Source organism: Dasypus novemcinctus, chromosome 8 (assembly GCF_030445035.2).
Source record: "Dasypus novemcinctus isolate mDasNov1 chromosome 8, mDasNov1.1.hap2, whole genome shotgun sequence".
Lineage (NCBI taxonomy): Eukaryota > Metazoa > Chordata > Mammalia > Cingulata > Dasypodidae > Dasypus > Dasypus novemcinctus.
In genome coordinates, this window is record NC_080680.1 from 106,695,473 (window position 1) to 106,723,427 (window position 27,955).

At 49.1% G+C, this 27,955-nt stretch overlaps 2 protein-coding genes across 5 annotated transcripts; one reads left to right on the forward strand and one right to left on the reverse strand.

Annotated features, from left to right (window-relative positions):
* The first annotated feature begins 680 nt into the window (after positions 1–680).
* Positions 681–3,470, forward strand: HDHD3 (haloacid dehalogenase like hydrolase domain containing 3). Of its 4 annotated transcripts, none has more exons than XM_071217044.1 (3): positions 681–1,001; positions 1,217–1,298; positions 1,988–3,470. In XM_071217044.1, exon 3 carries the CDS (start codon positions 2,223–2,225, stop codon positions 2,976–2,978), a length of 756 nt encoding a protein of 251 aa, XP_071073145.1. In that variant the 5' UTR covers positions 681–1,001; positions 1,217–1,298; positions 1,988–2,222; the 3' UTR covers positions 2,979–3,470. The 4 variants fall into 4 exon arrangements, with proteins under 4 accessions (XP_071073145.1, XP_012385110.2, XP_012385109.2 ...); XM_012529656.3 differs by having other exon boundaries at positions 995–1,029; positions 1,213–1,298; XM_012529655.4 differs by lacking the exon at positions 681–1,001 and adding an exon at positions 1,003–1,050 and having other exon boundaries at positions 1,213–1,298.
* Positions 3,471–5,491: 2,021 nt separating this feature from the next.
* Positions 5,492–27,652, reverse strand: BSPRY (B-box and SPRY domain containing). The gene is made up of 6 exons (XM_058302518.2): positions 27,412–27,652; positions 22,857–22,955; positions 11,522–11,752; positions 10,404–10,429; positions 7,937–8,061; positions 5,492–6,848 (listed from the first exon to the last, which is right to left on the reverse strand). Exons 1-6 carry the CDS (start codon positions 27,592–27,594, stop codon positions 6,322–6,324), a joined length of 1,191 nt encoding a protein of 396 aa, XP_058158501.1. The 5' UTR covers positions 27,595–27,652; the 3' UTR covers positions 5,492–6,321.
* Between the last annotated feature and the right edge of the window lie 303 nt (positions 27,653–27,955).

Below are 27,955 nucleotides of genomic sequence, written 5' to 3' on the forward strand. Positions count from 1 at the left end.
TCAGTCTTGTGTTGTCTCAAGCACATCCAACGTGTCCTTGATTTCAGCAGCTAATAAACCACAGTTTAGATATAGTTGTCCAGGTGTGAGGGCTTCACCGCTCCTTTCTCAAACAACCGCTCAAGGATATCAAGCTTTTCGTCTCTGGGACAAAACCATTCTATCTGGTTTTGCTTTGAGACCTTATCTTATTCCTGTAGACAAAACTGAGGTCTGGTTAATGTTCCTCAGGGAACTAAGTGCAAAGAGTAAACTTCTAAAATTAGATTAATAGAAAACCAGTTCAATTAGTTTCACAATCTTCAAGGCTGCTTAAGCCGAGCAATTTCAATAAGCACATTTTCCAGCTATCAGTTCCACCTGGCTCCTCCCCTGACCGCCTCTTCCGAGATGCCCCCTTGTGACTGTTTTTGAAACCTTTCTGTTTCACCGCCTCCACAGCGCTTATCACTACCTGAAAGCATCTTGGTTATTTACTTGATTTTCGTTCAATGAAGGCAGGAATCCTGCTGTCTTGTTTCCCACTCTACCCTCCGAACAGGGACAGACAGAGCAAGATCAATGAGGCTGGGGGGAGGGGGGCCGGCCTTTCACTTTTTACTTTGCACACATTCGTGTTTCTAAGTTTTCACTTTTGAAGAAACAAACGTCTTCTTCGAAATAATAAAAAACAGCCCCTAAATGGTAAAAAGCAAAAAACGCTTCCTTCCGCAAATGTCTTGGGTTGGACAAGACTAAAACAATCCCCTCCCAGTACTGACTGGGGTCCCTGAGACCCAGAGCGGGGCAGAGCTTTGCCCCAGGCCACACAGCACTGAGCAAGCCGGGCCCAGACCCAAACTCCCTTCCAAGGCAGACCTGGGTCCCTCCAACGGACCCAAGGGAGGCGGGAAGGGTGGGGGTGGGGAGCAGAGTGCGCGCGGGAGGCGGGAAGGAGGGGTGACGGGAGGGGAAAGAAGGCGTGGAGTGCGCCGGGGCGCGGGAGAGGGAGCGAGGAGACGGTAGGACGCGGGGAGGAGGCGGAAGAGAGTAGGCCGAGGAATGGGAAGGGTGCGGAGGGGCGCATGGAGGGCGGGGGGAGGGCGGGGAGAGGGCGGGGGAGGTGGGGGGGAGGGCTGGGCGCGGGGGCGGGCCCCTGGTCCCCGAGCCTGCGCACAGCTGTCCGAGCCGGCGTCCGGGGGCGGCTTCGGTCTCAACCCACCTTCCTGGCAGGCAGGTGGGGCCTGGGCCTGCGGGATCGAGTTCGAGCGTTGGCGTTGTCAAGGGGACCCAGGACGCCAGCCCCAGCCGCGGCCAAGGTCAGCACCCTTCCGCCCCAGGTCACGCTGCAAACGGCCGCAAGCGGGAGTTTGCGTGACCCGCGGGCTACCTGACTCTGCCTCCACCGAGCCCTCGGGGAGGGAAGGAAGTGGGGAGCAGTTCAGACCCCAGCCCCGGGTTCTAGAAATACAAAGCCCTGTGGGTCGGTAGTCAGACCCTTTGTTCTCGTCTCAGCTGTGCGGGTGACGCCCTGCGCCAACCGGGCTAGTTCCCGCCCCTCACTGGGCTTCCATCTACCCACCTGCAAAGTGAGAGGGTGTTTGGATGGGTCTCCCTAAATTCCAGAGTGACTTTTTAATTTATTCTCTTGATAGACTTGTACCACTCGTCTCGATTCACTAGCCATGCCCCTTCCTCAGCAGCAACTTGGCAACCCCAGGGGGCCCTGAACCCCGGCCCCTTGGGTTGTTTGGAACCAGCTGCATCTGGGGGAAGACGTTGCATGCAGCCTCTGGAAAATAGGCAGAGTAATTTGTTTCCTGTGCAGTGAGTCAGGAATCCTTTGGCTGACTCTCCTCCCAGGCAGGTGCTATTACCTCCAATAAAAATGAAGAAGCTGAGGCGCAGATAGGCTTGGAGGCAGCTAGGACCAGGCTGCGCGGGGCTGCCTTTTTGCCTGTGCTGTACAGGTTCACGAGAATCGGGTTTGTTTTTTTACACCCCAAAGATCCAAAGATGGCAAACCATGGTGCAGTGGAAGGGAGCACTGGCTAGAGAGCCTGGAAGTTCGGGTTCTAGTCCTGGCTGTGCTGATTTGCTGTGTGACCAAGCACCCCACATCAGCAGTTGAGGCCTGGGAAGAAGACTCTTCGCTGGAGGGGTAGTTCTGCCCAGTGTGGTTTCCCTCACCTCGAGCATCCTGAGGTGGAATTGGGGTGGACTGCCCCTTGTCCTGCATACCCATGGCTTCCCGGCTGCAGATCCGGCTGCTGACGTGGGACGTGAAAGACACGCTGCTCAGGCTCTGCCGCCCTGTCGGGGAGGAGTATGCCACCAAAGCCCGGGCCCACGGGCTGGAGGTGGAGGCTGCAACCCTGGGGCAAACTTTCAGCCAGGCCTACAGGGCTCAGAGTCACAGCTTCCCCAACTACGGCCTGAGCCGCGGCCTCACCTCCCGTCAGTGGTGGCTGGATGTCATTCAGCAGACCTTCCGCCTAGCAGGTGTTCGGGACACCCAGGCAGTAGCCCCCATCGCTGACCAGCTGTACAAGGATTTCAGCAGCCCCCACACCTGGCAGGTGTTGGAGGGAGCGAAGGCCACTCTCAGGAGATGCCGCAAACGGGGTCTGAGGCTGGCCGTGATCTCCAACTTTGACAAACGGCTCGAGGACATCCTGGTGGGTCTTGGCCTGAGGGAACATTTTGACTTTGTGCTGACTTCTGAGGCTGCTGGCTGGCCCAAGCCGGACCCCCGAATTTTCCTTGAGGCTTTGCGGCTGGCTCACCTGGAGCCTGCTGTGGCGGCCCATGTTGGAGACAGTTACTGCTGTGATTACCAGGGGGCACGGGCTGTAGGCATGCATGCCTTCCTGGTGCCTGGCCCCGGGCCTCTGGACCCTGAAGTCAAGGATTCTGTGCCCAAAGAGCACATACTCCCCTCATTGTCCCATCTCTTACCTGCCCTTGACCTCCTGGAGGGCTCTCACCTGGGGCTTTGAGTCTGATGAGGAAAGTGGCTGGCCCCTGAGGCCCTGGGGAACCTCCTAGGTAAATATCAGAGATAAGGAGCCCTTGCCTTCCCCACACATCTGGCCTTTGCCCCTCTCCCTGTAGCCTCTGACACCCATTCTGACTATAAAGCAGTGCGTGCTGGGCTTTCAGCCAAATCCCACTAACCAGCTCCTGGTTTCTGACGTCATTCCCCAATTCCCATTCCCACCCATGTCCCTTTTCTACAGCGAGTCCCCCCCACCTCCAGCAAGATTCCCTGAGGGCCCAAGGAGCTTCAAAACCAGGTGCTTTCAAACTTTGTTTTAGTAGCAAGACCCTTTTCTCATGGGAGGTCTTATATGGAACCCCAATATGCAAAAATGTAAAAAAAAAAAAAAGAGGGTGTAGCTCAGTGGGTGAGTGCCTGCTTCCAATGTACGAGGTCCCAGGTTCAATCCCCTGTGCCTCCTAAATAAATAAAAAATAATAGAAAACACCAACATCACTTGATAAAAATTTTTTAAAAGTTGCTAGAGTTGAAGCAGAGGTCCTAAGCCCTTGATTCAGGCCCTTGTGGTCTCCAAGACTTCCTCCTTGGAAGCTTGGCATCAAAGGAGCTTAGTTTGAAAATGAGGATGCTAAAGCTACGCTGTGAACAGCCCCTGCCCACTAGGACCACAGAGTCTGGGAAGTTTGATCAGGAACACTAATTATGGTCCTAAGAGCCACCGCTGATGTGTACTCTGCTAGGTCCTTTATAATAGGCTGTTTCACTTTGCCAGGGCTGCTATGACAAATACCAACATCAGTTGGCTTAAACACTATGAATTTATCACCTCACTGTTTGGGAGGCTACAAGTCCTAAACCAAATTTTGGCAAGCTGTGCTTTCTCTGGTCTGGTGGTGGCTCAGTCTCCTACTCTGTCCATGGCCATCTGTCTCATTCTGGTTAGATTTCTTCTCTTTATGAGGGCTCCAGTCAAATGGCTTGAGGCCCACCCTGATTCAGTTTGGCCTCATCTAAATAGGATCTTCAAAGAACTTATTCACAAATAAGTCCACACTTGAACCAATAACATCTCCAAAAGTTCTATTTACAAATGGATTCACACCTGCAGGATGGGGGCGTCAGGACTTGAGTGTGTTTCTATGGGGGGATGGCATTCAGTCTACCACAGGTTACCTTGTGGGTCTAGGTGTTGTGGCCTCTTCACAAATGAGAAAACAGATTTAGAGGTAAAGGTCACAGGTAGTAGCCCATTCCAAAGCCCATTGGCTGGACCACTAGGAGCAGGGGATCCAGTCCTAAGACAGTGCAGGGGATATCCTGAGAGAGCAGGGAAGGCACCCTGAAGGACACACATCTTGAAGGACAGCTCGGTCAGGGACCAGTGTGAGCAGGGACCACAGGGTAAAGAATGTGAAGGGAATGAGACTGGAGAGGTTGGGTTTTCCATACTCCGTTTCTCTTCCTGCCTCTTCCTTCATGCCCTTTCCTGTTCGGCATTTACTGGGCATCTTATGCTTTGCCTGGTGCCAGGCACTGGGGATCCTACAGGTTCAAAGCACTGTCAAGAGAGGCACATCCTCTGGCTATGTTCAGGTGCCATGAGAGCAGCGAGGGAGGGGTGCCCTGAATTGGGGGTGGGCCGTGAAATTTAGATGGGCAGGGGGATCATAACAGGCCCAAAGGCTGCTGTGGGGTGTTAGGGTGCTGGGTTTGGAGGAGCATGGTGTGGGTCCTAAAGCTGACCCAGATTCCTGGGTAGGGGTTTTGCCCAGGGAAAGGCAGGGGAACTTTCTTCTGATTTGGCCAGACCTCTTAGTTTGTCTTCCTTGGGCCTAGCACCACAGCAGATGACTCACCATTACCGTGTCAAGCTGTAAGGGCCTCAGGTAATGTCCACCAGAGGAGTTCTGTGGGCTGCATCTGGCCCACCCAGTGCTTCAGATCAATTACTGAGCCATGAGCCAACTTTGAAGTCAAGAAATTACATGTGAAAAAGAAAATGTACTTCCGAAGGGATGGCTGAATTTTGACCTGTTTCACTCACTGCTCACTGACCCCAACAGGCCTTAGAGCTTGTGACAGTGACATTCAAACTGTTCTGTGGCTCCCGGAGCAAGTGGGGTGGGCTCTGGCCCCCATCCCCTTTGGGTCCTGCAGCCTGAAGTGTTGGATGAGGGGGGGGAGGTATATGGGGACCTCATATGTTTTGAATGTAACAATAAAAAAATAAAGACAAAAGTGTTGGATGAGATTGTTCCTGGATGAAACTGAACTTTGAAGACCACTGTTGTAATGTGACCTCTTCACAGCTGGGGAAGGGAGTGGGATTTGCCCTGACCCCAGCGGTGAAGGGCATGCCACCATCTACAGGCTCTTGCTGCTTCCCTGAGCTGTCCCACTTGTTCCTGGGAATGAAGAGGTCAGAAAGGACTGAGCTGAGACTTGGGGGTGAAGGCCGGGGCCAGCATACAGTCTACATCCAGTTACCAACAAAGAACATGGAGGAAAATGTCAAGTCCTTAAAAGACCTTTAATAATGCACGTGTCCCCAGAGGCTGGCCCTCGACCTCCCTCAGTTCTTCTGGCTGGAAGCCCTCACTCCCCAGGTGTCCACTTTAGGTCAGAGGGGGCCATCAGGTGGGAGTAGGCGTGGGGAAAAAGGTCATCCCCATTGCCACCTGGAGCTCAGGTGCAGGTCTGAGACAGGCTCTTACCTGGAGATGGGATCCCCTGTTGGGAGGGGCTGGGCAGGACCTCAGGGGTTTGAGTGTGGCACAGCCCTAGGCCACAGTGGCCTGGAGCAGCCTGGCAGAAGCTCTATATCACCAGTTTTAGAAAATATTTTCTTCATGGCCCAAGTCACAAAAGATTGGAGAAGCACTGAACTGAGAAGATAAAGGGGCTTCAGCCGCAGGATTTTCTGCCAGAGAACCCCTTCTACACATTCAAAGCTGGGGTCACGGGGCTGACGGGCAGTGCTTCTCCAGAATTCACCCATCCCACCACCCACCCACTCCTTCATCAAACATTGATGGTATACTGACTAGGGACCAGGCACCGTGCTGGTACCAGACATCAAGTGACAAGACACCCAGAGGCAGGTGCAGGGTGGATTTGGGCAACTAAGGCCCAGCGAGTAGCAGCTTGCCCACAGATACCCAGCAGTTAAGGATTGCACCCAGATCTGAAATGGAGCCCTACCTCCTACGCCCAGAGCTGCCCAATGGGAACGGACCCTGTTTCCCTTAGAAAGGCCATACACATTTGGGGAAAGAACACTGGGTAGAAACACGACTGAAAGGGTGGAAGGGAGGTGGAGCGGGCCTCCCTGTGGCCAAAGGTCAGCAGGTGATGGAAAGGGTCTGGTCGGCCACAGCAAAGACTGGGACAAGCGGCCCCAGGAAGGGGGCGCGGTGGGTGTGGAGCACCGTGCCTGAATCAGGGTCATAGAATAGCAGCTCCTGTCCCTGCAAGTCCAGCAGCACGCCCAGCCGGGCCGGGCAACGCAGCAGCCTCAGGGGCTCGTGCTGCCCGGCGTGCGAGAAACGGAAATCCTGGTCGTAGCGGGAGAAGACCCAGGAGAAGGCATTGTGGCCCAGACGAGAGTCACTGCCAGGACCCTTGCGGGGCAGCTGGTGTGAGGCCACGCCCACCTTATAGGCACAACTCTTCTGGACGTTCACTATCCAGGCGTGTAGCCCGGCCTGGAAGGAGGTGGAAGCCAGGGCATTGGGCCAGTGGTCAAAGCGCTCGGGGCCATCTGCACAGGCCTTGGACTTCTTGGCCCTGAAGGTCAGGGTCCTTCGATCATCTGACACTTGTAGGAAGGGGCTGACAGTCCTTTCGTCGATACGCACGTCCTCCAGGCCTGCCAGAAAGAATTTGAGTTGTCCAGTGCCCACCCCTAGTCTGGTCCTGCTATAGCAAAGGGCTCCCTCACCACTCACTGGCTGACTTCAGACAAGACATCTGCTCTGAGCCTCAGTTTCCTCATCTGTAAAATGGGGTGAAATAGGACTTACCACAGGGTAGTGAGGATTAGATGAGATGATGCATGTAAAGTGCCTAGCATGTAGTAAGTGCTCTGTGAAGAGTAGTTATTAGTCCAAGACCCCATCTGCAAACTCTGAGAGAAAGAAGGCCCAGAGAGAGAAGCAAGTTGTCTAAGTTCACAGAGTTGGTGGCAGCATCAAAACGAAGACCCAGCATCTCTGCGGCCCCCAGAATAGGTTAGGCTTGTCCTAGAGAATGACTAAGAATCTTCAATATGTAGTTTTGAAAAACTAACCATATAGACTGCTGGTAAATCAGGCATTGAGGCATTGTCTGATATCAGATTCTAGAGTAAATGGGCTATACTATGTACCAAAATTTTGAGGATCATATGTCAGGGGTTGGGAGGTTAAAACTAGGTAAAAATTCAATCAGTTAACCTTTCTGTGAATTGAGCAGATTGCCACTGGGAATGTAGAAGCTTCCATCCAATGTGGGGGAAGCCTGCTTTGAGAACCCCTGCACTAAGAGGGAATTCCTGGAGGCAAGAGACCTTGTCACGCTCTCCTCTGTGGCCCCAGGGTAGCGCACAGGAGCCTGTAATAAGCAAGGCGAATCCCGGCAGCATAATTCCCAGTCCAGATACTCTCCATTTGGCTGTCAATTATATCTTCATAACCACTAGAAGTTTCCACAAAATAATATGAGCTGCCCCACACATATAAGAAGGATCTGATTTTCAGGAAGGAATTCGATTTCTCCTAGACCCAACGATAGAGCAGGTTAGTCTGGAAACAAGAAGGACCTAGCCCAGCTGCCCCGGACCCTTCCGAGCCCTGCCAGCATCACTGGTGGCTTAAGCCACCATGCCACAAGCACAGGCCCCCACTAGGACCTGGCAGCAAACCCCAGGCAGACAGAAGCCCGCTGCTCCTGTGGTGTTGGGCTGTGGCAGCTGCTCACCTGTGAGAGATCCTAGAACTCCCGTTGCCCAGAGCTGGGTCAGAAGTGGACTCCAAGCGCACTTCACGTTAAAGTTTAACTTCTCTGACTCCTGGGGATCCAAAATACCCTCTGCTTCCTCGGTCCTTATGGAGGGGGAAGAAACAGAGACGGCAGCTCAGGCTCTGGAAATGTATCTGGATCAACATAGGGTGAGGGGAAGGGGACAGAAATAAAACCCTCCCTCCAGGGTGACACCAAGATTGGCAGTCAGGCCCCACAGCAGGGGCCCCAAAAGGGGGCTTGAGCAGAGAAGGAAAAGTAAGCATTCCTCTTGTGCTCCCCAGCCCCAGGAGTCTCGAGTCCAGCAAGGCAGACTGCAATGATTTAGAGAGAGGTATGGACTTGAAGCAAGTCGCAAAGTATGGCATCAATCTGCTCTGTGGGGCAAGCAACTTGCCAGTGTCTCACTAAGTCACCCGCAGAGTGGGATGAGGGTCTAGGCCTCCTACACCCCTAAGTGGAGGACTTTCCACTCTGCCATCCTGCCTGGGAAATCTCTCCCTGTCCTCCAAAATCTACTGCAGCAATGTTTGCCTTGGTTTGGCCAGAAGTTGCAGCCATTCCTCTTAAAATGCAAACACCTTGAGGAAGGCCACACAGGAAGGGACAACCAGTCACCACCCCAACCATAAATTGGTCATAGCACTTTGCCCCCACTAACAGCCCTCCTCAGTTCACAGTGGATCCCTGGGTTTTCTTGGGGTGGTCATCTGGGAACGTGAGGAGCCAGGGAGGGGAGAACTGCCGTTTATCGAGCAGTCAGCTTCTCGGCCTGCTGAATTCCATGCAGAATCTCGCTTAGTCTTTATGACAACTTGGGAGGTAGCTGTGATTTCACTTGACAGAAGAGTAGACGTAGAGTCGGGGAAGACACTCGGATAGAAAAAGGAGCTGGGATCCAAGTCCAATCTCCATGCAAAGGAGAACAAACCCAGGCTGGAGTCCAGGCACCATTCCATATAATTTTGCCCTTAACCCGAGGTGAAATTTCAGAGGGGTATAGGGCAAAGTGGGGATGTGCCACAGAGTTTCACAGATCTCTGAAGTGGGTTCTGAGGACGAATTTCCCCACTATCCCTGATTCAGAAAGATGGCTTTGGGATCAGGCAGCAGGGCTGAGAGTGCATACCCTGTGTCCCCAAATCTCATGGCTCTGCCTTTAAATGAGGGGGGATAAGAGAGTGGGATACATTCTCTGATAGAAGCAGCTCTTTGCAAGACTGTCACTGCCTCCTGGCCCAGGCAGAATGAGGTGAGTGGGGCCGCGGGTAGGCTGAGGGCAGGCTCTGGGACACAAAGGCTCTCTGTGGTCAGGACAAGAACGAGTCTGTGGCCCCTTCTCAGAGCACTGAGGCTTGGCTCTGGAGGAGCCCTGGCCAGCCGGTGGGGAGGAAAGAGGAGCCGGGGTCAGCTGTGCTCAGCTGTCATCTCAGGGCAAATGTGAGACAAATCACAGGCACTGTGTCTCCAGAGAACTAGCTGGTCCAGAAGAGAAAGCTTGTGTCCCCCAAGGGGTGGGAGTGAAATGGGCACAGACGTGGCAGGGGCCCTGGCTGGGAGGAGGATGCCCAGTCTGTGCATCAGGCCAGAGTGGGGCCCAGGCATGGACGTGGAAACACCGGAGTCAGCCAAGGCATTTCTCAGCTGGACAGGTCAGTTCCCAACAAGGAGCTTGACACTGAAAGTGGTTAAAATGGGAAATGTGTTGTATATATGTTACCACAATAAAAAATGTTTAAAAAAAGAAAGAAAGAAAGAAGAATGGACTGTGCGCCCCAAGTACAGCTCTGAACTGTCACATAGGAGGCTCAAGAAGTTTAGTTATGCTGCTGGGCAAATTGCATCCTCTTGGCCACTTCCTCCATTCCCTGGCTCTTGTCTTTCCAGGACCCCATTAGGGCCTGGTAAAATTATTTTATTATTGCATAATTAAAATGCAAATTTTGAGTGGTGATGCAGACTTACGCTTTAAAGATCCTTTCTCAGAGAAATGGGAAGTGAAGTAAAGGAGACAGTACTGGGACAGCCATCAGAAGGTTTGGTTCCAACCTCTGGCTCTGAAACTTAAGCAAATCCCTGCCCCTCTTTGAGCTGCAGTATCTTCACCTGTAAATGGGGGTGGTAAAGCCTTCCAACCAACAGGGTGGTGATAAAATTTTAAATAAGATAATGCTTAAGAAAGCCCACAGCAAGCCTCCAACTAATAAGCCTTAATGTCACTGCCTTTCCATGTGGGTCTGAAACACTTCTCACGCTAGGGGCAGACACATCCCTGTCCGTTGAGCCCGACTCCAGCCAAGTCACTCAGGGGCACAAGTGTGCTTTTTTCCCAGGACCCAGCAGGGCCTCAGTGAAGTGGTCTGGGTAGACTCATAAGGGCCCGCATCTCCATGACTTCCCAAGCAAACCATGGGGCCATACTCACTTCTCAAAAATCTCCTGCTCCTTCTGCTGTGAGGAAAGAAAACAAAGTCAGGTTTGGCAGCCAAAACCCAGCAGGGAGTCAAGTCTTGAATATACTCATTAGCATGGAGGGCTCCCTGTGGATGTGAGGACTATAGAATTTTTAAATCCTACTACTTCTTCAAGACCCAACACAAAGCTTTATGGGTTGTTCTTCACACACCTCTTCATAACACACTCAGAATGAATAGTCCATTCCCCATGCACTACACCACAGGACAATCACCTGTCAACCCTACAGCACCTCCCATAAACACTTGTCAACTCCTCGACAGCAGGGACGCTTTCTGAATCTTCGATTGTGACTGCTCCAGTGAGCTGCATGGAATGTGCTCTGTACACTGAAGCTATAGGACTAAATGAACTCACAATCTAGGGCAGGGAATGGAAACTGCCCTACTTGAAACTGCAGTGGGACAGCTCAGTTGTTCCACATTCTCCTTCCTCAGCTTGCCATTTTTACTCAAATGTCACACTGTCACCTCAAAACTACATGCATCTGCATATTTATATAACATAATTAGAAAGGATACATACCAAAATGTTAATCATGGTAATTTCTGGGCCTGAGGATTAAGGATGAGCTTATCCTCATATTCAACCTCTTGTCAGCTCCTCCAACTTGTGTTCTCTCTGTGTGCTTCTGAATTCTCTCTACCTCCTCACCTCCTGTGACATAGCTACTCTTTTTGTCTTTCAAGCATCAGCTTCCTCCAAGAAGCCTTTCCTGGCCCCCACCCCCACCTGGCTGGAGGGGTCTCCTAGTTCCAGTGATTTCCTCTAGCATATCACCTATCCCTCCATCCTGCCAGTTATATACATCTCCTCTCTAAGGCTGTGAGCAGCTGACAGCTGCATCCTATAACTCCATCCCACAGTAGAGCGCCAAGCACATAGTAGGTGCTCAGTAAACATGTGCTCACTATTGAAAGAATACGATCTATAAAATTTAATTCCACTGCCTCTCCCCTGCCCCAAATCCCCATCTCCGCCCATCCCCTACCAATAAATGTTCTTGCTCTTTTCAAACTTAGGGGAGTCCTGGCCAACTGACTGGGTCCCCACCCCTGCCAGGCTTACAATGAGCTGGAGGTCATCCAGATGGGTGAGCATGTCCACCAGGCTGGTGCGAATGGTGTCGAGCTTCTGCAGCGCCTCAGCCCAGTGTACCCGCTGTGTCAGGATGCTCTCATGGGCCCGCTCCTCTTCCCCGTGCACCTGCTCCAGCAGCCGCTGCTCCTCACTCTCGCACAGACTCCTCACCAGACTCAGCCGCTGGATGACCAGCTCCCGTGCCGCGCTGGCCGTGCTCTGCCAAGGGAGAAAAGGAGGAAGCGGAGCCTGGCAAAGCTCCAGTCAGGATTAGGAGGGTTTGGGCTCAGCTGCAAGGAGTGCCAAGATTAAGGACATCTGCCATGGACAGAGTAAGGGGCATGACAGCGCATAAGCCATTTACTTTGCCGTCCCAGCCCTACGACTTTCCAAATCTGATGTAGGGTAAGAAAATTCGAGATCTGGACATCCAGGTCATATTTCATAGAGCTAGGATCACATGGAAGCGCTTGTCAGGGTTTAGAGATCAGTTAGAATCACCTGCTTATTTCACAGTTGGGAATATGAAGGCCAAAGGACCAAGGTCACAGAATCATAATAATAAAGGGCAGAAGGTCCTAAAAGGCTACCCAGGGAAACGGACTTTGGCCCAGTGGTTAGGGCGTCCATCTACCATATGGGAGGTCCGCGGTTCAAACCCCGGGCCTCCTTGACCCGTGTGGAGCTGGCCATGCGCAGTGCTGATGCGCGCAAGGAGTGCCGTGCCACGCAAGGGTGTCCCCCGCGTGGGGCAGCCCCACGCGCAAGGAGTGCGCCCGTGAGGAGAGCCGCCCAGCGTGAAAAGAAAGAGCAGCCTGCCCAGGAATGGCGCCGCCCACATTTCCCGTGCCACTGACGACAACAGAAGTGGACAAAGAAACAAGACGCAGCAAATAGACACCAAGAACAGACAACCAGGGGAGGGGGGGAAATTAAATAAATAAATAAATCTTTAAAAAAAAAAAAAAAAGGCTACCCAGATCAACAGTATCTGTACCACATGGTGATCTGGTTGATTTTTTTTTCTCTCCCCTTCCTCCCTCCCAGTTGTCTGCTCTCTGTGTCCATTCGCTGTGTGTTTTTCTGTGACCGCTTCTATCCTTATCAGTGGCACCGGGAATCTGTGTTTCTTTTTGTTGCGTCATCTTGCTGTGTCAGCTCTCCATGTGTACAGCGCCATTCTTGAGCAGGCTGCAATTCCTTTTGCGCTGGGCAGCTCTCCTTACGGGGCGCACTCCTTGCGTGTGGGGCTCCCTTTTGCAGGGGACACCACTGCATGGCAGGGCACTCCTTGCGCGCATCAGCACTGCGCATGGGCCAGCTCCACATGGGTCAAGGAGGCCTGGGGTTTGAACCGCGGACCTCCCGTGTGGTAGGCAGACGCCCTATCCATTGGGCCAAGTTCACTTCTCTCCAGTTGATATTCTGACCGTATCTAAGAACAGAAAGCTCATTACTTCCTAAAGCTGTCCATTCCCTCCAGTTCTGTGGTAGAATTCCTTATCTGCCACACAGGAAAACTGAAGTCAATTCTTAACCAATGATGCTAATGAGTGCTTTCTTATAACCCCTAGTACAGTGCCTGTCACACAGTAGGTACGAAAATATTTACTGAATGAATGGGAAAGTTTTCCCCAATTTAGTAAAAAAATCTCTTGCTAGCGCTTTTGCTATGGCAAGTTGGCAGCAGAGCTGGGACTAGACTCAGTTCTCTTGGCTCCAGGCCAGGGTTCTTCCTCTACACCAGGTGCCAGCGGGGAACCAATTCTCCCCAAACAAGGCTGGTGCCTGAAGCATCTGCATTTTTGCCAGACAAATGAGAATAAAACTATCTCCTTCATGCCAGAAAGTGAGGGACAGCCAGCAGCTTTAACTGTGCCCTCCCTAAAGACCTGCTCTGTATGAGAGAGGACAATCACCCTTGTTTTATAGAAGAAACTGAGACCCCACAATTTGACCAATGGGGAGGAGAAATTGGCTAGGTCAGTGACAAGTGAACCCATGAGTTCAGATTCCAGGTTCACAATGTTCTCAAGGCAACATAACAGCCGTGGTTAAGAAATTAGGCTTTGGAGACAGTGCACCAAGGTTTAAATCTTAGCTATTCCATTTAACACCTGTGGAAATTTGAGCACGTTACATTTATTCCCAATGCCTCTGTTTTCTTTTTTTTTTTTTTTTTTAAAGATTTATTTATTTATTTAATTCCCCCCCCTCCCCTGGTTGTCTGTTCTTGGTGTCTATTTGCTGCGTCTTGTTTCTTTGTCCACTTCTGTTGTCGTCAGCGGCACGGGAAGTGTGGGCGGCGCCATTCCTGGGCAGGCTGCTCTTTCTTTTCACGCTGGGCGGCTTTCCTCACGGGCGCACTCCTTGTGCGTGGGGCTCCCCCACGCAGGGGACACCCTTGCGTGGCACGGGCACTCCTTGCGCGCATCAGCACTGCACGTGGGCCAGCTCCACACGGGTCAAGGAGGCCCGGGGTTTGAACCGCGGACCTCCCATATGGTAGACGGACGCCCTAACCACTGGGCCAAAGTCCGTTTCCCTGTTTTCTAATCCGTAAAATGAGGATAATAATAGTACGTAGGGGAAGCGGATATGGCTCAAGCTATTGGGCTCCTGTCTACAATATGGAAGGTCCAGGGTTCGATACCTGGGGCCTCCTGGTAAAGGCAAGCTGGCCCGTGCAAAGAGCTGGCCCATGAAGAGTGCTGGCCCACACGGAGAGCTGAAGCAGCAAGATGACACAACAAAAAGAGACACAGAGGAAAGATAATAAGACGCAGCAGACCAGGGAGCTGAGGTGGCACGCGAGAGTGAGTGCCTCTCCTGCTCCGGAAGGATCGGTTCCCAGAGCCACCTAATGAGAATGTAAGCAGACACAGAAGAACACACAGGCAATGGACACAGAGAGCAGGCAAGGTGGGGTGAGGGTGGGGATAAATAAATCTTTAAAAAAATAGTATGTACCTCGTAAGGTTTAGTGAGGATAAACTAATTAATACACATAAAATAAATGGAGCTAAGCCTGGCACTTAAGTGTTCGACAACATTAGCTATTTTTCTTCTTGCTGTCTCACCTTCATACTTCACACACAGGGGTGAGCCTTTGCAGCCACGTTTGTACTGAGTGATCCTGAATCAGGAAGAGACCCTCCTGCCTCGAATACTCTAGTCAATTTCAGTAAGTGTCCGGAGCCAGTCCCAGAAAAGGACAGCAGAGAAAAGAAGAAAACTTCCCTTTCCACAGATAGGACAGAGCAGATACACCAAACACACTCCTAACACAAAACACAGATGCTGGGAAAACACCAAGCATCCTTTTAAAAGTACAACTGCTCTGCCAACTAAGTAAAGAAAATCCCCTAGAATCCAAAAATAGAAAAGAAACTGAGAATCAGTATAAGCAAGAGCTGAAGTTTTAACTGCCCTGTTGGGGCTTGTGATTTATCTTAGAATTTTATACTCATCTAAACTATCATAGAAAAAAGAAAGCACAATAAAGATATCCCCCAAACAATCAAAAATGGAATATTTTTCTATGAATGGTAAAATATTTCCTATTTTAACTAAAATACTGAACCATTAACATGTAAGACCAGAGAGAGGTGAAGCATTCTATGGTCTTTGCATCATTCAGAAGCTCTAGAGATATTTGATTCATTTTTAGACACGGTTAAATATTCACGCTAAAAAGGTAAGGGAACTGGGAGTAGAGGTGGCTTAAGCCATTGGGTGCCTCCCTCCCACATGCAAGGTCCTGGCTTTGGTTTCTGGTGCCTCCTAAAAAGAAGAGGGGCACAAAACAAACAGACACAGAGGGCAGACAATAAGCGCAAAAAACGACGACGGGAGAAAGGAGAAACAAGGAAGACGAACAGACACAGCAAGTGCAAACAACAAGGTTAAGGAGAAATAAATAAAATAAATCTTAAAAAAAAAATATGCCAAGAGGGGAGCAGATATAACTCAAGTGGTTGAGTACCTGCTTCCCATGTACAAGGTCCTGGGTTCAATCTCCAGTACCTCCTAAAAAAACAAAAAATAACAATCTACCAAGAAAACACTACCAAGCCCAGATAATTTTATAGGGAGTGTAACCAAACATTCAAGGCATAGATAATTCCCAACTTATACAAATGGTTCCAATGGAAATAGTCCTGATTCCTACCTCATTTAATAAGACTTATATAACCTTGATACCAAAATCTAATAAAGACTTTACAAGAACAGAAATTCATAGCTTCATCTTCTCACTCCTGAGCATAAATGCAAAAATCTAAAAACCAAACAAACAAAAATCCCTAAACTAAAACTAGCAATCTAGATCCAGAAAGTATGTATTACAATAATACAAGGGGCAGGGGAGAGAAGAAGGTGCTTGTGGTTATAAAAGGGTGGTAAAAGGATTCTTGTGATATAACTGTTGTGTATCCTGATTGTGGGGGAAGTTACACAAATCTACACACGTGATAAAACTGTACAGAATTAAATATACAAACATACACACAAATGACTGCACGTAGAACTGGTGAAATCTGAATAAGGTAGACTGTAACAATGTCAATTTCCTGGCTGTATGGTACTATAGATAAGCAAGATGTTGCCTTTGGGGGAAACTGGGAAACTGAGTGAATATACAGGATCTTGCTGTATTATTTCTTACAGCTACATGTGAACCAACAATTATCTCAAAATAAAAAAATATATATATATAATAATAAAAATCAACTTGGATTGTTTTTTCCCAGGAATTCAAGGAAGGTTTAGCATTAGAAAATCTATTAATGTATTGCCACATTAACAGACTGATGGAAAACAAAACCTATCTATAAACTGGCAATGGCATTATTAAGAACCTACAGCACAGGTGATAATCAAAGAGAACTTCCAGGGAAGCCAATGTGGTTCAGGTGACTGAGCTCCCACCTACCACATGGGAGGTCCATGGTTTGGTTCTCCGTGCCTCCTAAAGAAGACAGTGAGCTGGCATGACAGGCAGGAGCAGCAAGCTGACACAATAAGATGATGCAGCAAAGAGGCACAAAAAGAAAAACATAATGAGAGACGCAATAAAGCAGGGAGCAGAGGTTCCCAATGCCTCATAAGGAAGATGAGCAAGATAGTGAGCTGATGCAATGAGTAGGCATGGCGAGCTGAACAACAAAAGACACAAGAAGAAAAGCATAATGAGAGACACAACAGAGCAGGGAATGGAGGTGGCTCAGGCAATTAGGTGCCTCCCTCCCACATTGGAGGTCCCAGGTTCAGTTCCTCGTGCCTCCTAAAGAAACAAGGGGGCTCAAGTGATTGGGCTTCCGCCTACCACATGGGTTTGGTTCCTGGTGACTCCTGGAGAAGGCAAGCTGGTCCAGAGGGCAGACAAGGCGAGCTGATGCAACAAGATGACATAATAAAAGAGACCCTAAGAGGAAAGATAATGAGAGACACAACAAACCAGGGAGCTGAGATGTCTCAGGTGATTGAGTGCCTCTCTTCCACATGGAAGGTCCCAGGTTTGGTTCCCAGTGCCTCCTAAAGAGAAGATGAGCAGACACAGAGAGCATGTAGGAAATTGATGCAGAGAGCAGAGAGTGACCACAAACAATGGGGGTGGGGGTAAATAAATAAAATAAATCTTTGGGGAAAAAAAAAAAAGAAACAAGGAAGACTAATGGACACAGTGAGGACAAACAATGAGGGGATGGAGAGAAATAAATAAAAATAAATCTTAAAAAAAAAAGAGAACATCCACAAGCTTTGCCCATTGTCTACCCACCTACTTGCACCCATGCCCATATACTCTACCTTTCTTGTTTGGTTCTCTCCTCTATCCAGCATCATAAATTTCCCCTCTCTACTGACGGATTCCTACCAGCAAATAAACATACAATAATTTCTCCCATCTTAAAAACAAAACAAATAGGAAGCAGATGTGGCTCAGGCTATTGGGTTCCCGCCTACCACACGGGAGGTTGCTGGTTTGGAGCCCAATACCTCTTTAAGAAGACAACTAGATGACTCAACAAGAGACACAGGGAGGAAAACAGATGAGAGACACAACACAGGAGGGAACGGAGGTGGCTCAAGTGATTAGACACATTCCTCCCACATCAGCGGTCCCAAGTTCGGCTCCCAGTGCCTCCTAAAGAAACAAGGTAGATGAACAGACTCAGCAAGTAAAAAACAACAAGGGGTTAGGGAGAATAAATAAAATAAACCTTGAAAAAAAAAACATAAACAGAAAACAGAAAAACACAAAAAACCCTCGATTCCATATCACCCTCTAGCTATCATTCCATTTCTCTACTATTACAGCAAAGCTCCTCAAGAATTACCTGTGCCAATTACCTCAGATTGCTCTTCTTCCATTCTCTCTGAAACTCACTCCAATTAGGCTTTCAAACTCCACTTTTCAGGATCTCCAGTGATGTGCATGCTACTAAATCCAGTGATCCCTTCTCAGTCCTCACCTTACATGACCTCTCAGCAGCACCTGACATCTTTGATCTCTCCCACATCCTTGTATCCGTTCTGCCTTGGGCTTCCGGGAGACCACACTCCGAGTTACACTCCTATCTCTCTGATTGCTTCTTCTTGGTTTCCTGTGCAGGTTCCTATCTTTCCAATGGTTAAATGGTGAAGTGCCCCAGGGATCAGCTCTTGGATGACCCCTCCACCTCACTATCTATATGCATTTACTTAGCACACATAGTCTTTCCCATGACTTTCAATACGACTTACACTCTGGTGAATTCCAAATTTATAACTCCAGCCCAGCCTTCTCCCATTTGTTCATCCAGCTACCCACTCAACATCTTCACTTGGATATCTAGTAGGCATCTCAAACTTGACACGTCCACAACTGAACTCCTGATCCCCTACCCAGCTAACCATCATTCCACAGCAGTAAATGGCTCTTCCATCCTTTCAGCTGCTCAAATAAAAAATCTTAAGACATATGACAACATGGGTGAACCTGGAGGACATTGAGTGAAGCAAGCCAGACACTAAAAGTCAAATACTGTATGACTGTGTTACTGTGAACTAATTATACTGTGTAACATATTGCATGATTCCATTTATAGAAAATGTAAATATATATCAATTTATAAATATGAAATTAGATTAGTGGTTATGTAGGGCTGGGGAAGGCATGCTAAGGGGTATGTAGTTTTTCTTTTTTGAGTAATAAAATGATTCTAAAATTTTTTGTGGTGATGAGTGCACAGCATTGTGATTATACTAAAAACCATTGATGATACACATTGGATAGATCATATGGTATGTGAATTATTTCTCATTAAAACTGCTTAACAGGGAAACGGACTTTGGCCCAGTGGTTAGGGCGTCCGTCTACCATATGGGAGGTCCGCAGTTCAAACCCCGGGCCTCCTTGACCCGTGTGGAGCTGGCCATGCGCAGTGCTGATGCGCGCAAGGAGTGCCGTGCCACGCAAGGGTGTCCCCCGCGTGGGGGAGCCCCACGCGCAAGGAGTGCGCCCGTGAGGAGAGCCGCCCAGCGTGAAAAGAAAGAGCAGCCTGCCCAGGAATGGCGCCGCCCACACTTCCCGTGCCGCTGATGACAACAGAAGCGGACAAAGAAACAAGACGCAGCAAATAGACACCAAGAACAGACAACCAGGGGAGGGGGGTAAATTAAAATAAATAAATAAATCTTTAAAAAAAAAAAAAACTGCTTAACAAATAAATAAATAATTGTGCAAGAAGAATACCCAGAAATAGCAGCTATGTACAACAGGGAAAGCATAGAGAGATTGAGAGGTGAAGAATTTTCATTTGTTTGTTTTTTATTTATTATTATTGAAATAATGAAAATGCTCTAATAATGATTGAAGTGATAAATGCACAACTATGTTATTATACCAAATACCATTGATTGTACACTTTGGATGAGCTGTATGCTTTATTAATATGTACCAATAAAATTGGTTTGTTGAAAAATCAATCAATAAGTAATAAAAGAAAAAAATATCTTAAGAGCCAACAGCATTATTCACAATAGCCAAAAGGAGGAAACACCCCAAAATGTCCATTAACAGGTGAGTGGATAAGCAAAACGTGGTGTATACATATGAAGGACACTGCTGGGCCATAAAAAGGACTTAAGTTCTGATACATGCCACAGCGTGAATAAACCTTAAAAACATTACGGTAGGTGGAATAAGCTAGACACAAAAGGCCAAATATTGTATGATGCCACTTATATTAAGTATCTAAAATAAGCAAATATATAGAGACAGAAAGTAGAATAGAGGTTACAAGGTGGGGGAATGGAGAATTTTTTTTTTTTTTTTTTACTATTTTTTATTGTTAAAAGGGGAATTATTGCTTAATGAATCCAGAGTTTTAGTTTGGGATGATGAAAAAGTTTCAGTAATGGATGATGGTGACAGTGGCATAACATTATGAATGTAATTAATGCCACTGAATTGTACACTTAAAAAATAGTTAAAATGGAAAATTTTGTGTCACCACAATTAAAAAAAAACCACCACCAAATCTTAGTGTCATCTTAACCCCTCCTCCCTTTCTTTCGCAGCCCACATCCAACCTATCAACCCTGTTGTTTCTTTCTTCAAAATCTATGCACAGTCCAACCACTTCTCATCCTTGTCTCCCACCTGGATTACAGCAGCAGCTTTCTAATTGGTCTCCCTGTCTCCACCTTAGCTACCTACAGTCCATTCACAGCACAGCAACCAGAATGCTCCATTTTACTCTGAAGTCCTATCATCTTACTCCACTGCTGAAAAACTTTCAATGAACTTCCACCTCACCCCAAATAAAAGGCAAAGTCCCTATGTGGCCTATGAGGATACTATCCAGGCCCCATCCCTTTCCTCTCTATCCTCGTCTCTACTGCCTTTTTTTTTTTTTTAAAGATTTCTTTAATTTATTTATTCCCACCCCACCCCTTCTCCCTGGTTTGCTGGGACTCTCATTGTCTTTCTTCTTTGTGTCTCTTTATTGCATCAACTTGTTGCATCAGCTTGCAGTGCCTGCCCATTGCGCCAGCTTGCCTTCTCAAGGAGGCCCCAGGAACTGAACCAGGACCTCCCATGTGGTAGGCAGGAACTCAATTGCTTGAGCTACATCTGCTTCCCCTGCCTTCTCTCTTGTTTACTTTGCTCCAAACTTACAGGCCTCTTTGCTGCTCCTTAAACATGCTAGTTACCCTTCCATCTTACGGCTTTTGTACTTGCTGTTCCCTCTTTCTGGAACACTATTCTCCCAGATACGTGGCCTCCTCCCTCACAATATCTGTGTAAATACTGACCTTAATGAGGCCAATCTTGATCACAGTACATATAAACACAATTTCTGTCCTCAACATGTTCTAGCCCCCTTTTTATTTTCTATTTCTCCAAAACACTTACTACCTTCTGACAGAGTATTTACTTGTGTTATTGTCCCTCTTCCCTGACAGAATGTAGGCTTTATGAACACAGGATTGTTCATGTTTTGCTCATTGCAGAATCCCTAGCAGGAGCAGATGTGACTCAAGCAATTGAGAGCCTGCCTCCCACATGGGAGGTCCCAGGTTCAGTTCCTGGTGCCTCCTCAAGAAGACAAACAAACCATGAGCAGACAAGAAGACACTGAACAAAAACAAGGAGCAGACATTGAGCAAAAAGAAAAAATGAGCAGGGAGTGGAAGAAGCTCAAGCAGTTGAGTGTCTGCCTCCCACACAGGAGGTCCCAGGTTTGGTTCTCAGTGCCTCCTAGAGGAAAAACAAAAAATAAAAAAGAGAACAGGGAAACGGACTTGGCCCAGTGGTTAGGGCGTCCGTCTACCACATGGGAGGTCCGCGGTTCAAACCCCGGGCCTCCTTGACCCGTGTGGAGCTGGCCCATGTGCAGTGCTGATGCGCGCCAGGAGTGCCCTGCCACGCAGGGGTGTCCCCCGCGTAGGGGAGCCCCACAGGCAAGGAGTGCGCCCGTGAGGAAAGCCGCCCAGTGTGAAAAGAAAGTGCAGCCTGCCCAGGAATGGCGCCGCCCACACTTCCCGTGCCATTGACGACAACAGAAGCGGACAAAGAAACAAGACGCAGCAAATAGACACCAAGAACAGACAACCGGGGGAGGGGGGAATTAAATAAATAAATCTTTAAAAAAAAAAAAAAAAGAGACAACAAGCAGACAGTGAGCAAAAACAACAAGCTAAACAGATGAGGGAGCCATCTTAAGGGGGAAAAAAAAGAATCCCTAGCTCATAGAACAGTGCCTGGCACATGGTATGTGCTCAATAAGTGTTGGAAACTGAGGCATAGTGGTTTCGCAAAGAGACGTGCTGTTTTCATGGCTACGCTTTTAACATAGGAATGCAGCAATTAAGCCTTTCAAGTGAACAGGATGGAGCTGTCCGAGGCAGGGAGAAATACGAGCAAACACACTTTGTAGTTTGAAAGGAATACTGAATCTTTGTACTCTAAGTTCTTTAATTTATGAGTATTGTTAGTGTGTAGTTACACTGCTTGTTATCTCGATAGTCTGAGTATATATAATGCCACATGTAGAAAATAAAGTGGTCTGAGGAGTCATTACTCGCAGATCCCCTGATCCCAGCTCTCTCTCTTTCTTTCTCTCTTTTTCTCTCTTTCATTCCCGATACCCTTATGGGTCCAAATCTCCAACAAATAAGGATTTGTTGAATAAATGGTGAAATGTTGGGAAGCATTCCCTGTAAAGTCAGAATCGGCTATAATAGCTTCTCTTCGACATTATACTGAGGTCTGTTTTGCTTATGCTGGTATAAGTGTGTTTTGTTCCATGCAATCAAAAGAACCTTGACTGAGAGAGTGCCAAGACTGCTCCATGTACCATGGGAGTTAGAGAGGGAATGTACAGAAATAAATGTATAGCCCCTGCCAGGCCTATCTGAGAGTAAAACACACTAGTGTCAATGAGTCAACTGAATAAAGGATCAGCAGTGGGAGGCAGTGGAAAGAGCACTGACTTGGGAGTTAGAAGGCCCAGGTCATAGAACCAACTCCTCAGGAGGTGATGTGACCTTGGACAAGTCAATCAACCTATTTGAGACTTATTTCCCCACCAGTAAACAGGGAGGTTACTGTCACCCATTGTATAAGATTGTCATAAGGAATACTGAATGTAAAAGTGTCTAGGTTATTTTACAGCTACAGTGCTGAACACAAAATAAATAGGTGGTAGAGAAATGCTACCCTTCACCTCCCCTACCCTGTGAGGGTAGGAAGGGATCCTAGGTTGGTCCAAGCTCCTAAGACTGGGTTCTTCTCCTAGGATGGGATCCAGAGTAGAGGGGCAAGAGGAGAAATTACCACGACTTTCTGGTTCTTCCCTGGCAGGACCTCAGCCATGTACTTGCTGATGCCAATACTCTGTAACTGCAGCCTCTCGCACTGGTCCACCATCTTGTTCTGCAACACAAACAACACCCATGGCATCTCGAGCCCATGTTGATCCCATTCATATGTTTCCTTCATCCTGTTTCAATGACTTTTTTCTTTCTACCCCACCTTGACCACCTACTCCCACGGTCACATCCCAGACCTCAGCATGATCCATAAACATACTACCTCAAAAGTGTTCATTTCAAGAATCCCACACCCTGCCCACCACATTCCACCCTTCCAACTCATTAACTCTAGAAACCCGCTTTGACACTTGAGCTCAGTTGGAGCTGCTAATACTACTTTTCATTGTCCATCACCCCACTTCATGATCTCACTTCCCTCTTCATCTTGAACTTCCATGGTCTATCATTATAATCACTTTCTTACATACATTCCCAACTCTCTTGTCCCCTCTCCTTTCATACCCAACTCCCTGTCTCTCCATCCCCGCACCCCAGCAGAATATGGCTTTTCAAACTGCTCTTCACCTTCATTAAACAGTACCAACCAACGACTTCCTTACTCAGACAAAAAAAGCCCCAGGAGGTTCCGTTCAAATCCATGTCTAATCCATCAGCAAGTCCTATCAGCCCCACACCCAAAGTACTAAATATCTCTCTCCTCCAGGACACTTCTTGTCACCTCCACTCCTGCCACTCTACCTGGATTGTGATCAGCTCACAGGAACCACTGTAAAGACCTCCGAACTGCGCTTCCATTCTTCACCCCTACAGCCAGCCAGAGCCACATTTTGTAAGGAAAATCACACCCCTGCTAAAACCCTCTAGTGATATGGTGGTTTGGAGTTTTGTACCCCAGAAAAACATGTTCTTAAACTTAATCCATTCCTGGGTATGATCCCATTGTAAGTAGGACCTTTTCTCCCCCTACCCCCTGAAATGGCTCCCTTGTCTGTTTGCTCATCATTTTTTTTGTTTGTTTGTTTTTCGCTCATTGTTTGTGCTTATTGTCTGCTCGTAGTTTTTTTGTTCCTTGTCTGTTTTTTTTTCCTTAAGAGGAACTGGGAACCTAACCCAGGATGCTCCCAAGTAAGTCTTTTTGATGATGTTTGATAAGGTTACTTCAGATAAGGTGTGGTGCACCTCAACCAGGATGGGTCTTAATCCTGTTACTGGAGTCCTCTATAAGAGGAATGAAATTCAGACAGAGAGAGAAAAGCCGTGGAAAGCAAGAGCTGAAGATGAATGGAAAGGCCAGGAGAGGCTGCCATGTGCACTGCCATGTGACAGAGGAGCCCAGGACCAAGGATCACTGGCAACCAACCCCCAGAACGCCAGTCTAACCCATTGCATTGTATTTACTTGAGCAGCCAAGGAAACTAAAATAAGTAGCTTTCCATTACACCCACAGTAAGATCAAGCTTCTTACCTTAGCCAACAAGGCCCTACCTGCTGTGACTCTGCCTATCTCTTCATTGTCACCTTCTACCACTTTCCATCCCGGGCTTCTTTCTGTTCCTTAAAAACACCAAACTTGTTCTAACCTCAGTGCCTTTGAACTTGTTCATTCTGCCTCCAATAGACCCTGCCTCATATATTTGCAAGTCTTGTCCCCCGTTTCACTCAGGTCTCTGCCTACATGTCACCCCTTCAGAGAGGCCTTCCCTCATCACCCCCTCCCCCCATTCCCTTACTTTGCTTTGTCTCTCCTGCACTTATCACTCTCTGATTGTATATTATGCATTTTGGGGCCTTTTTTTTTTTTTTGGTATTTGTCTCCCCCCAATGGAACATAAGCATCATGACTTTAGCTTGCTCTCTGCTTTATCTGGTACATAAAAGCGAAGAGAATTCCTGCTCATAGGAGGCCCTGAATAAATAGTTGTTGACTGAATGGACACCCATAGCCTTGACCACAAGAGGTTCAGCCAGCAGCTCACAGTTCCCAAAGCTATGACCACCACCCATGGGAGCAGGGAAAGGGCTGAGGCCCACAGAGATATGGCCAGGTCCCTGCTTTTCCACTCATTTCTCTAGGGAGCAGCTGGCACCCTTCCAAGCAGTAGCCCTCCCCCCATTTCCTTTAAGAGCCCTTTCCCTATTTGCCCTAGCTCCATCTACCAAAAGGAAACTCAGCTTCCTCTTCCAGGAAGCCCTCACAAATCTTCCTCCCACAAGTAGGAATTGGCCTTACGACTCATGAGTCCAAATAAAAAATTAGGGAATTGAATTGCTTCATGGGTAAAGAGTTTCAATTTGGGGTGATAGAAAAGTTTCAGTATTGGATGGTAGTGACGGGGACAAGACATTGTAAATGTAATTAATGCTACTGAATTGTACACTTTCAAAAATGGTTAAAACAGATATTCTGCGATATACAGATATATATGTTACCATAGTAAAAATAAAAAAAACAGTGAAGTTGTAGACTTGAATGGACTGGGAGGAGGCTGTGATCACAACACACCATGGGACTGAGGGAACTAAGAACAGCTTTTGAAGAGCTATGTGGGGAAGTGGATGTGGCTCAAGTCATAGAGCTTCCACCTACCATCTGGGAGGACCTGGGTTTGATCCCTGGGGCCTCCTGGTGAAAAAGAAGAAAAAGTGTGCCTACACAGCAAGCCAGTGCCCGCAAAAGTGCCCGTGTTGTGAGCCAGTGCCCACACAAGTGCTCGCCTGAGTACCCACGCAAGTGGCAAGTGAGTCACGCAGCAAGATGATGATGCAAGAAAAGAGAGATAAGGTGAAACACAGCAGAAACCAGGAACTGAGGTGGCGCGATTGACAGGGTGGCGCGATTGACAGGGAACCTCTCTCCCCACCAGGGCTCTCCTAGCGGAGAGAAAATGAGAAGAGAAGACAACACAGACAGCAAAACAAAACAGCAGAAGGAAGGGAAGGGGGCAAAATTTTAAAAATTTAAAAAAGAGATGCTATGTGGCAGGAATCCAAAAGGTTAGAGCTGGGGCTGTTTTGCCCAGTTCAGTCACAATTTTGCCCTGGGGTAAAATTTTTTTGCTGGCTGGAGGATTAAGGTAGGGAGTATTTAAAAGACACATCTACACAAAATTGGAAGGTGAGTCCAGGCAGGATGGACTCTAGGAATTTTCAGGGAAGGCACCTGGGGGTCAGAGAACATTCCTAAACGAGCACCAGGCCTGCTCCCCTGCCCCAGCCTTTATCCTTTTGGTCACTCAGATCCAATCCTAACAGCAACTTTTAGAAAAGGATTTCAGGAGTCTCACTCTCAGTAGCAACACTTTCTCCCTCCAGCTTTTGAAGGGGCTTCTTCCTCTTTCCTAATCAATGACTCTCCAGGTCCAGACCCTAAACATTAAGAACCTGTTCTTTGGTCTTGGATGGAAGGAGATGATAGATATTTATGTGCTTTCGAGTTCACAATCTGTCTTTCCACTATGCACGTTTATCCACATCACTCTGTTGATAGCGGTAGTGATGAGCTAGGACCAACCAGGAGCTTTTGGGTGTCGTGAATAACTGAACCCCTCCCAGCTCCAGCAACCAGGGAGGTGCGTTTATTACAATCCAGGTTGGGGAGAGCAAGTCCCCAGAGAGCCCTCCGGCTTCACAGGAGGGTGTGGGAGAAATCAATCTGTTGAATCAAATTGCAAGGAAAATCCCAGGGGCTTCCGGGGAAGGCATCCCCTGGGGGACTCTCAACCTCAGCAGCTCAGGGGACAGGTGGTGACGGGCAGGTCCCCAGGCTGGCGCCAAGCTGGAAGTGGCCGTGGAGAGAAACCCCAGGTGAGGATCCTCAGCGGGAACCCCCTAAGAGCCTCCCCTCTCGAGCCCCTCCCCCCCCATCCCCTCCACGTTTATCCAGGTGAAACCAGCCTCAAGGCAGGTCAAAGCCAATTCTGAAAGGAAAAAGAAATCGCAGCACCAGGAAGCCTGGGGGGGGGGAGGGGGCGGGGCCTTGAGGCGAGGGGCCGAGGGGAGAGGCAGGGCCGGGTTTCAGCGAGGCCCGCTTCCACAGGCGCGGGGGCTGGGGCACGCTTTAGCCAGAAGAACTAGAGCAGCGAAGCCCTCCGCTGCCCGAGATGCAAAGAAGTCCAGGGCGGGAAGCCAGTTCCGGCCTCCAGAGTCCCCAGCAGCTCAGAGGAGGGGGGGGGGGGTTGGCTGGATCTGCCGTAATAACTTTGAGTCGAGTTTTTTGGGTGGCAGGCACGCTGGCTAAACGGCACTTACCCATTATGTTCAATTATACCTCAGGCTAGCTAAATATTGCTATTATTGCCCCCCAAACTGGAGGAAGACACTGAAGCTCACAGTTTTACGTGATTCACAGGGCGGATGGGGGGGGGGGGCGGGCGGTGGGGATTCGAACTCAGGCCTGTGCGACTCCGGAGGCCAGACCCTCTCCCGCCTCGTTCTGCAGCCAGTAGCACCCAGGTGCCCGGGGCTCTGCACCCGCCACCCGGCCCGCCCGGCCCGGTCCCGCGGGGCGCGCCCCTCCCCTCGGTGCCCCCCGCCTTCCGGCACCCACTCGCGCTCACCCGCAGCTCATCGGCGCGCTCCTCCGTCCGGCGGATGCGGTGCCCCCGGCAGCGGCCACCGGGCCCCGCGCAGGCGGCGCACACGGGCCGCCGCTCGGAGCAGCAGAACCAGCGCAGCGCCTGGCCGTGGTCGGGGCAGAGCGGCCCCGGCTCGGGCCCCGGCCCGGCGCCCTCGGCGGACATGGCCGAGCGCCCCAGGCCCTGCCGCTCCACCTGCCGCAGGTGGCTCCTGGGGCGGGGCCTCCCCGGCCCGCCCCGCCCCGCCCGGCGCCCGCACGCGCTCGGCCCTGCTCCCGCTTCCGCCCGGCCCGCGTCCGCGCGGGCGCGCCAGCCGCGGCCTTTCGGCCTTCCGCGGTCTCGGTGCTTCTTTGCTGAGTTAAGTCGTGCTGTACGGTGCTTCTCTAACGATTAGCAACCGGGGCCATAGGAGGCTTTCTTGAGCACTTACTAAGCGCGAGGCTTTTGCTAAGCTCTTTACAAGCATTCTACCACTTATTCCTCACAACAACCCTTTTTAAAAATAGTATATAATATTGTAACAAAA

What these genes read in the sequence shown, in the direction of transcription:
- HDHD3 (XM_071217044.1), top strand. Translation starts at nt 2,223, where the DNA reads ATGGCTTCCCGGCTGCAGATCCGGCTGCTGACGTGGGACGTGAAAGAC.
- BSPRY (XM_058302518.2), bottom strand. Translation starts at nt 27,594, where the DNA reads ATGTCCGCCGAGGGCGCCGGGCCGGGGCCCGAGCCGGGGCCGCTCTGC. An exon ending in GGAAGAACCAGAAAGTCGTG is followed by an intron (nt 11,753 to 22,856) that starts GTAATTTCTCCT and finishes CTCCCTTGGCAG; the next exon opens with AGCACGGCCAGCGCGGCACG. An exon ending in GAGCAGGAGATTTTTGAGAA is followed by an intron (nt 8,062 to 10,403) that starts GTGAGTATGGCC and finishes CCCCTCCATAAG; the next exon opens with GACCGAGGAAGCAGAGGGTA.